The sequence below is a fragment of the Mandrillus leucophaeus genome, unplaced genomic scaffold (genome assembly GCF_000951045.1).
Source record: "Mandrillus leucophaeus isolate KB7577 unplaced genomic scaffold, Mleu.le_1.0 Scaffold97, whole genome shotgun sequence".
Taxonomy (NCBI): domain Eukaryota; kingdom Metazoa; phylum Chordata; class Mammalia; order Primates; family Cercopithecidae; genus Mandrillus; species Mandrillus leucophaeus.
The window spans coordinates 4,785,383-4,795,902 of NW_012110585.1; the positions used below are offsets into that span (position 1 = coordinate 4,785,383).

At 42.6% G+C, this 10,520-nt stretch overlaps 1 protein-coding gene across 1 annotated transcript; it reads left to right on the forward strand.

Moving 5' to 3' along the window:
- Nucleotides 1-926: 926 nt before the first annotated feature.
- Nucleotides 927-6,637, forward strand: LOC105532592 (E3 ubiquitin-protein ligase RNF216-like). Its single transcript, XM_011970766.1, has 3 exons — nucleotides 927-1,024; nucleotides 2,146-2,310; nucleotides 6,296-6,637. Exons 2-3 carry the CDS (start codon nucleotides 2,227-2,229, stop codon nucleotides 6,440-6,442), a joined length of 231 nt encoding a protein of 76 aa, XP_011826156.1. The 5' UTR covers nucleotides 927-1,024; nucleotides 2,146-2,226; the 3' UTR covers nucleotides 6,443-6,637.
- Nucleotides 6,638-10,520: the final 3,883 nt, after the last annotated feature.

The following is a 10,520-nucleotide window of genomic DNA, read 5'->3' on the forward strand; positions in this document are numbered from 1 at the left end:
CACCTAGGGGTTCATCCTAGGAATCTACTGGAGCAAGAGAAAGAACAGAGAAAAGGGGAAGTCCCCATTAACCTCTGAGCAAAGGAACTTCCTTGCTACTGAATGTGGCTAGAGCTGTACCCCACTCACTCTGTCTTCACTACTGTGCAGTCATTCCAAGGTGGTTGTCTGATTTGACTGTGAAGAGCCTGAATAGTTAACATTTGTTGGGTCTGGGTGGTGATACGTCAGTGTGTGTTATCTCACTCTATATATCCTTACTTTGGAAGTATTTCATGATGATAATAGACAAAGCTAATGGGTTTGGTGTGAAGAGTGTCTGTTCGTAGGAAAACATGGTCTATTCATCAGTCTAGCTTAACAGCTAGCTAAATAAACCGAGTATAACTCAGTGGCTCATACAGCTTTATATTACTGTAGAGATTTATGTTACCAGAGGGGTATAAAAAGTATTAATGAATTAACAGAAGATCTTTTATATTTCATTTATTTATTTCATTTCTTAGCAGACTGTTTTTTACTGTAAATGTGAATAGTTTTCCACTTCTTACTTGTTCATAGTTTTCTTGACAAAGAATAGCTACTTTTCTTACAAATTTTCCAATTTTGAAGTTTAACCAATAATAGTTTCAGTGACTTCATTACATTAACACCTAACTGATACATAAACTTCAGAGGAGTTTGCCTTAATCAGTATGTTCATTGCTTTTTAAATTTTTTCTCTTCCACAAAGATAGGAATTCAATGCACTTGTTTGTTTATTTATCTGTTTAGTTTTTCTGGGCTGCACACATCTTAATTTCTTGATAGGCCAGTTGTAATGTGTGATTAAGGACTATATTCTTCAAACATTGCATTTGAAGCAATGGGCAGGTGTGGGATTTGGAAGCAGTATGAAAGTAACATCATTTGTTTTTGCGGACTTTGTAATTTTCTTCTGGAAATCCCAGATTATCCAAAGAGAGAAGATAGAATCATCATAAATCCCAGTAGCAGTCTGCTGGCCAGCCAGGATGAGACAAAGGCAAGTGTCGTGTTCTTGTTTTGCAGTCGCTACCTGGAAATGCCCTGGTTTGTTGTTGTTGTTGTTGTTGTTGTTATCTGTATGGGAAGAAAGTGCTTTGTTGGGACAAGTTTTTAAAGACTAGCAGAGGGACATAGGATTTCAGAATAGGTCTATACTTCAGTGCGATCTCCCATTCTGAGCCACTTTGAATTCTGTCTTTAACTTCTATCTTTCCTTGTAATTCTTATCTTCCTTTTCCCACAAAGAATTAAACGAATCCTCCATATCTTTAATCCTGCAAAGCAAATTCCAAGAATTGGCCAGGACACTAACATTTTATTATGAAAATTTTCAAACCTACAGAAAAGTTGAAATATTTTACGTCGATCACCTATATCCCTACCACTGGTGCTACTAGAAAGTTAACAGTTTACTCTGTCCTCTTTATCATACATATGTCCTTTGTCTGTCCAGCAGCACATCTTTGTTATGTTTCATTTCATTATAATGCATTTCAAAGTAAATTGCAAAAACATCAGTACACTTCCCTGTAAATACGTCAGCATGCAGATCGTTACCTAGAGTTGAATATCTTTTTTCTTTTAATGTGAGATTTGTATACAGTGTATACTATACATCTGTTTAACCAGATCTCATATCAAGATGTAAAGAGTTTGGTTTTTAAAAACTTTAATCATCGTCATTATTTGTGATCCAAACTGGCATTTAGTGTATTATATGGTAAAGTATGGTTGAGAACTAACTTTATTAAGATCTGTTGCTTGATCTTCCAACTCCCCATAGATTCTTTGATTATATCTCTTACATATTCTATAATAGAAAAAAATAGTTGTTTGTAAATATGTTATGGAAGGAAGATGGCTGAAATATTGGTTTAAATCCCCAACTATACTTCTTTACTAGTTATAACTAGTAAAACTAGTCTGTCGGCTCCAGACAGGTTCGTTTAACCTCTCTGAGCCACCATTTTCTCATCTCTCTTATAGGGCTGGTAACTTCCTTATAGAGTAATTAGAACAAATGTTATTCTTTTCTACACATGTAATTCTTAAAATGATTTCACTTACATGGGAAATGTACTGCCTGGCCTCTGATTTTATGCTTCTCTCTCGTTTCAGTTGCCTAAAATAGACTTTTTTGACTATTCTAAATTGACTCCTCTTGACCAGCGCTGCTTCATCCAAGCTGCTGACCTCCTCATGGCAGACTTCAAAATGCTCAGTAGTCAGGACATCAAGTGGGCCCTGCACGAGCTCAAAGGACACTATGCAATCACCCGAAAGGTGCTCTACTTGGTCTTCCTCTTGGGGTCACACCTCTTGGCTACATCTTCCCATGAGAACAGAATGAACAGTCCAGCTTGTGGAAATTGGGATGGTTTATGATTGCTAAGGAATTAGAGTGAAGATAAATAGGTATTTGCTGGTCATGAAGGGCTAAATGAAAAGAAATAATAGATAGATGAGAAGCAGAGAAGCTCTAGTTTGACCATAAAAACATGGAGGGTAATACATTCTACTGTGGAACGCAGGAGTATGAAAGATGCGTTCTAATCCTGCTCCTTCCTGATTTGCTTTCCGACTTCGGATAGGTCACACGACCATCCATCCCCCAGATGGCTCAGTTATCAGTGATAGGACGTAAGGTCTGTAAAGAGTCCGGGAACAAGAATGGGCAGCTACTGACAGCTCCTAGCATTTTCCCCCCAGGATCCTAAAATAGATAGCACTTAAAGGCCTTTGTTAAGGGTGAGAAGGGTGCTGGTTCGTGGTAGGTAACACAGACATCTTCCATGAAGGACAGCACACGGTGCCCGCTTTGTAGCTGTGGCCAGAACAGAAGTGCATGCACTAGCAGAGACCTTGGCTTACTCCTCTTGGTCGCTCTTACTGCCATTAAATTCTATTCTACTGAAGTTCTTGTGATTCTCAGCAAACACTGTAATGTTTCTTTTGTCCAAAGGACAAACGTGGAATTATCGTAGTGGTTAAAATACTCATTGGGTTTTACCTGTAGGAAGGGAAGAACCAAGCCGAGGACTGTGGCTCATGCTGAGGTAGGCCAAGCCCCTTCCACCTTTTTTTTTTTTTGAGATGCAGTCTCGCTCTGTCACCCAGGCTGGAGTGCAATGGCGCGATCTTGGCTCACTGCAGCCTCTGCCTCCCCAGTTCAAGCGATTCTCCTGCGTCAGCCTCCTGAGTAGCTGGGACTACAGATGCTCACCACCACACCTGGCTGAGTTTTGTATTTTTAGTAAAGATAGGGTTTCACCATGTTGGCCAGGCTGGTCAGCAACTCCTAACCTCAGATGATACGCCTGCCTCAGCGTCCCAAAGTGCTGGGATTACTGGCATGAGCCACCGTGCCCGGCCAAAAAAAGACTGAAAGAAAAATAGAGGGGCTTTGAAAGGGTAAAATAGGAGGCAACCTAAGGTAGACCAAGGGTCTCCAGAAGGGCCTCCCTGAGCAAGGAACATTTAATCACAGACCCAAGTAGGAGTTTGGTGGAAGATGTTGGTATCATTTGTTGGGGTGAGAACTAGTATAAACATCTGCTTTGGAGGGAAATAATCATGAATTCAGTCTGGGAAACACTGGTTGCCAGTGTGCTGAAAAGGGCCTGTGAGACATCTAAGTAAAAATAATTCACTGGAAGGTTGAATGGACTAAAAAGTTTGGAAAATACAGACTGTAGAAAAGTTTTTAGGTTTCTGTGTGTGTGTGTGTGTGTGTGTGTGTGTGTCTCCTTGGGTTTTATGGTGATAGGACTTTGAGAGTCATTAGCATATGGAAAATCTCACCAGCCAGGATGAGGTACCCAGAGATATCAGGTGAGAAGAGAGGACTGGTGACATGTGAAGAGCAAGCGGAGGAGGCAGGCAGACAGGAAGGAGGAAGTTGTGAGACTGGAGCAGTCTGTATTATCATCATCATCATCATTGTTATTCTTGTTTAGTAACAGGGTCTCTCTCTGTTACCCGGGCTGGAGTACAGTGGCACAATCATGGCTTATTGCAACCTTGACCTTCTGGGCTCAAGCCATCCTCCTGCCTCAGCTTCCCATGTAGCTAGGACTGTAGGTGCATACCACCACACCTGGATGATCTTTTTATTTTGTTTTTTGTAGAAATGGGGTCTTGCTAGATTGTACAGGATGGTCTTGAACTCCTGACCTCAGGCTGTCCTCCCGCCTCAACCTCCTAAAGCACTGGGATGCCACCATGCCCAGCCTGTTATTAAATACTGCTAAGAGATTGTGCAAGATGAGGACTAAAATGCAGATGGTAGACTTGTAGACTTGGCCACTCAATAATAAGCATAGATTAGTAAGTGCAAAGGCAGGGTAGATGCCAGATTAGAGACAGCTGGAAAGCTTGTGGTCATAAGGGTGAGGTGGTGAAACAGAAGATAAACAGCTCCTTTGATAAGTTTCTCTACAAAGAGGGGAAGAAGAAAGAGGGGCTGGCATTGAAAGAGAGATGAGATCACCTTCTCAACACTGCCACACTGGGGATTAAGTTTCAGCAGGAGTTTCAGACAAACATTGCCATCATAGCCACCCCCCTTCTCATGCCGCCCAGGCTTGGACCCCAGCCTGCCCTGCATCCTAACAGCGTAGCCACAGGACATGAGCCCCAGGGCCTCCTACCCCCTGCCACACTCAGGAGTCCCACCCGGTCTTCCTGAAAGGTTCCCACTCTTCCTTCTTCTCTTCCAGGCAGAATGGCCCTACCTCATACACCCCTCCTTCCTGTTCAAATCAGGTACCCCTTCTGTGTCCCTTTTTTAGGATGGCAAAGACTTGAGCCCTTTTTTTTTTTTTTTCCCCAGACAGAATCACGCTCTGTTGCCTAGGCTGGAGTGCAATGATACGATCTCAGCTCATGCAACCTCCGCTTACCAGGTTCACCGATTCTCCTGCCTCAGCCTCCCAAGTAGCTGGGATTACAGGCGCATGCCACAACATCCAGCTAATTTTTTTGTATTTTTAGTAGAGACAGGGTTTTGCCATGTTGTCCAGGCTGGTCTCAAACTCCTGACCTCAGATGATCCATCTGCTTCAGCCTCCCAAAGTGATGGGATTACAAGCATGAGCCACCCTGGGCGTGAGCCTCCCTGACTTGAATGCATTTAAATCCTGATAAGCAAAATCTAAGAGGGAGAAGCTGAAGGTAGGAAAGAAAAGGGATCCTCACCAGTGGAAGGATTTTATACTTCAGCATCCTGTCCAAGGGTGGGGTGGATATAGGTACACGCAGAGAAGAGCGTGGGGGAAGCAGGTTAGGGGAGAGTAAAGACGAGCATTAACCAGAGAAACAACGTGGAAGATTTACCTACAGAATGGAACTCACCAGCCCATTGTGTGATTTAACCTGTACTTATTCAAGGAGAGCTTGGACAGTTTTGTTTTATTTGAGACAGGGTCTCCTGTGTTACCTAGGATGGAGTGCAGTGGCACAATCATGGCTCACTGCAACCCTGCCTCTCAGGCTCAAGTGATTGTCCTACCTTAGCCTCTGAGTACCTGGGACCACAGCTGTGGACCACCACTCCCAGCTGTCTTTTTGTATTTTTAGTAGAGATGGGGTGTTCCCATGTTGCCCAGGCTAGCCTTGAACTCCTAAGCTCAAGCGATCCATCCCCCTCAGCCTCCCACAGTGCTAGGATTACAGGTGTGAGCCGCTGCACCCTGCCAACAGTTTTTCTTTTCCCTAGTTACTCTTTAATCTGTCATTAAGTGTTTTGCTTCCACCACTGTACCAGTTTATGAAAGTCAGAGAAAATGAAAATAAATTCTGCCTATTTACCACTGCCTATTCTTTTTTTTTTTTTGTTTTTGTTTTTGTTTTTGTTTTGAGACATAGTCTCACTCTTTCACCCAGGCTGGATTGCAGTGGTGCAGTCTTGGCTCACTGCAATCTCCGCCTCCCCGGTTCAAGCCATTCTCCTGCCTCAGCCTTCTGAGTAGCTGGGATTACAGGCGTGCACCACCATACCCAGCTAATTTTTGTATTTTTAGTACAAATGGAGTTTCACCATGTTGGCCAGGCTGGTCTTGAACTCCTGACCTCAAAGCATCCACCCGCCTTGGCCTCCCAAAGTTTTGGGATTACAGGCATGAGCCACCGCACCCAGCCGCCACTACCTATTGTTAGCCGTGCTGGGAAGAAAGCTGAAGATGTGTTAAAATGGCATTTGGGGATTGCCTGTCTTGTGTATTCTTACTTTCCATTTACAGAAGTAACCTCTCGCTTTCTCAATTTTTAGGCCTTTTCTGATGCCATGAAAAAATGTCTGGAGCTATCACCAGAAACCGGTGGAAAAAGGAAGAAGAGAAAAGAAATGAACCAGTATTCTTACATCGATTTCAAGTTTGAACAAGGTAATGTAAACTGTGTTGCTGGCAGTGTGTAGCTGCAACACTGTATCTTTTCTTCTTCACAGTCAGTGAAGGAAGCCGTGCTACAGGTGTCTGCCATCTGCTGAGCATCTGGCCAGGCCAGTCCAAGGAGTGACTGACAGGAACTATTTTCTAAGCACATCAAAATTTTCAGAAAGTGGCTGCACTTGTTGGCTTCCTTCTTCCTACTTAAGATAAACCATGGCAGGAAAATTTTGTGTGGTAGAAAATTCATGTGTGAGAAAGTATTTGAGTATGCTGTTAAGCTTGGGGAAAAAACTGGTCTTGAAGGTTTGATGAAAATTGGCTGTGTTGTTAGGTAAAAACTGCCCAGACTTATGAATGAGGCCTTACTGCAGAGGGTCACTTATGCAACTGAGAGAATGGCCAATAGCCACATGTTTCTCCAAAATTCTGTCATTCTTATTGATGAAATAACTGCTGAAAACCCTTTCGAAGAGGTTACTTCAGGTCTCATCCCCAGAAATGTAAACTTGAGTTTTATAACAACTCAGATTTTATCTGAGTTGCTTCTACCCAGTAAAGGAGTTACTACAACTTTTCTAGAGATCATCCCTTTCTGTTATGTGTGCACTTAATTACCACACTTGATATCAGGTATGACTAAGTGGAAACTCAGGTGACTATATAAAGCTGGAAAGTATTTGTATTTGCTTTTTATTTATTTATTTTTTTTGGAGACAGAGTCTTGCTCTGTCACCCAGGCTGGAGTGCTGTGGCGCGATCTCAGCTCACTGCAAGCTCTGGTTCCTGGGTTCACACCATTCTCCTGCCTCAGCCTCCCAAGAAGCTGGGACTACAGGTGCCTGCCACCACGCCCAGCTAGTTTTTTGTATTTTTCAGTAGAGACGGAGTTTCACCATGTTAGCCATGATGGTCTCGATCTCCTGACCCGCCTTGGCCTCCCAAAGTGCTGGGATTACAGGCGTGAGCCACCATGCCTGGCAGTATTTGTATTTACTATGAACTTTTCAGGATCTAAAAGTAAATCCCTTAGGCTATGACTCCTGAGGTTCCTAAGCCAGTCTGTGGAGCAGTGCCCTGCTGACATGACATTCTCCTGGCCTGTGGCAGAATGTAGAACTAGGGGCACTGTGCAGGTGGTTTTTCATTCAGCCAAATTTACCCACAGTCCAGAACAGGCATCCTTGTACATAGCCATACAGCGTTTGTTTCTGACTTCAGTGGTGGAGAAAGTGCTACGTTGCAAGATAGTTGACTCCCTTGTTGGTCAGCTCCATCTTTTAGACAGTTCTTCCTTTGTATTAAGTCAGCATGTACTTCCTGAAGTTTCCAGCCGTGGTTGTAGTTCTTGCCTATGGAGAGACAGATTCTGGCTGTTACCCCTTCGTCAGCCTGACTGCTCTTCTCCCTGTCCCTACGTGCCCTTCTCTAGCTTGTCAGGGTCTTTTTGAAAGTTGGGGTGTAGAAGACTGGACATCATACTCCACATGAGGTCTGCTCACATTCAGCCTTGCTCTTTTCACCCACATTGCTGTCAGGTCATATTACTCTCTCAGTTTCGCTGCATCTCACATTTTTCCCTGTTAACTTCATTTTATTTGATTCAGACCCTTGTTTTAGGTATAGCACTTTAATTTAGATGCTGAGTCTTAAATTTAATTATCAGATAATCTTTAAGGACCCTGTAAGTATGAGATAAAAAATACATTAGATTTATGTTAGTAGTTTAATGTCTATGACTCATACTTAGCCTTTTTTAACAGCTTTTTATAAGGACACAGGCTAAGAATCCCTTATCTGTTCCAGGCATCCCATTTTTTTCCTATTCAGTTTGTTTTCCATCTAAGCACTGCTCTTTGGACTATAATTGCTTGACTCAGAGTGAGACAGGGTCTCCCTCCTCTGTCCTTTTTATGGTCCTTCAGGAAAATAAATTAGAGGGAAGTGTATAGACTTAATCGCATTTATTTTTAAAAATAAAGGACTGAGGCCAGGCGCAGTGGCTCACGCCTATAATCCCAGCACTTTGGGAGGCCGAAGCAGGCGGATCACAAGGTCAGGAGATCGATACCATCCTGGCTAACACAGTGAAACCCCATCTCTACTAAAAATACAAAAAAATTAGCCAGGCGTGGTGGTGGGCACCTGTAGTCCCGGCTACTCGGGAGGCTGAGGCTGGAGAATGGCGTGAACCTGGGAGGCAGAGTTTGCAGTGAGCCAAGATCACGCCACTGCACTCCAGCCTGGGTGACAGAGCAAGACTCTGTCTCTAAAAAAGTAAATAAATAAAATTAAAGGACTGAAAATAAATCTTACTACTTTAACATGATAAACTACAAAAAGAACTGAGTAAAGACAAAAGAAATAATAGAGGGTGGAATTTTTTTTTTAATTTGTAGCATTGATAATTATAATAACTAACATTTATTTAGCACTTAATATGTACCAGTCACTTTTCTAAGTGCTTTAATGGATTAATTCGTTTATGTTTCAAATAACCTTATGAGATGTATGTGCCATTATTATCATTTTGTAGAAAAAAAACTGAAACACAGAGAGGTTAAGTAACTTGGCACATGTTACACAGCTAGCGAGTAGCCGAGCTGGGAATCTGGCTTCAAAGCTTACTCTCTAATCATGTGCTTTTCTATTCTCATAATACCAAAAACTGGTTTTGTTTTGTTTTTAATTTTGAGACGGAGTCTGCTTCCCAAGCTCAAGCAGTTCTCCTGCCTCAGCCTCTCAAGTAGCTGGGATTAATTACAGGTGTGTGCCATCACGCCTGGCTAATTTTTGTATTTTTAGTAGAGACGGGGTTTCACCATGTTGTACAGGTTGGTCTTGAACTCCTCACCTCAGATGATGTGCCGTCCTTGGCCTCCCAAAGTGCTGGGATTACAGGCGTGAGCCACTGCGCCTGGCCCCAAAAACTGGTTTTCTGAAGAAAAAGTTTGAATTAAAAAAAAATGTGAGAATGAGCAAGAGAAAAGGAGAATCAAAATAAAATGTATTAGGAACCAGATAGTAAATGTTAAAATCAAGAGATTACCAAGAAAAGACAAGAGTACATTGAAAATCTGGATGAGATAAAGTTTTCTAGGAAAATATAAATTGGTCAGGCATTGTGGCTCACACCTGTAATCCCAGCACTTTGAGAGGCCAAGGCTGGGAGGCTGGGAGGCCAAGACTGGTGGATGGTTTGAGCCCAGGACTTCAAGACCAGCCTGGACAACACGGGAAAAATCCCATCTCTAAAAAAATACAAAAAAATTAACTGGGCGTGGTGGCATCTGCCTTTATAGTCCCACCTCCTTAGGAGGCTGAGGCAAGAGGATCACCTGAGCCCAGGAGTCGAGGCTGCAGTGATCTATGAATGTGCCACTGCACTCCAGCCTGAGCAACAGAGCGGGGCTCTGTCTCCAAAAAGAAAATCATAATTTGCCAAATCAGCAAAAGAAATACAGAACCTAAACAGATCAATTATATGTCTGATATTTGTCATTCTGCTTTCTTTTATTCTCATGTTATAATATATTGTGGTGAATCTAGGTACTATTCCTTCCACCCCTTATATATTTGAATGCTTTCAAAATAAAAACGGTTGAAAAACATATGGCACATTTGCACCCACCAGAATGGCTAAAATTAAAAACCAAGGATAGGTGTTGGTAAGGACATGGAGAGACTGGAACTCACATGCGTTGCTGATAGAGGAAGGGTGTAAACTGGTACAACCACTTTGGAACACTGGCATTATTTTCTAAAGCTGGAAGTAAGCCTATCCCATGATCTAGCAATTCCCAGCTAAATTGCGGACATACATTCACCAACACATGGCTATAAGCAGCACTATTCAGATTAACCCAAAACAGTAAACCCAAATGTCCTCAGTAGTGAAATAGATAATAAATTGTGGTACATTCACATAGTACACTAGTGACAGAATAGGAGATGCCTTCCAATGGAGCATAAACAGAGGGAAAGAACCAGAAAGGTCAAAAAATGGATAGTAGGTTGGCAAATGGTAAGAAGCCCAGTCTTCCCAAATGGTAGAGTGTGGTAGAGAAGTCATGAAACGTACCACCAGAGAGAAGAGGGAGGATGAGG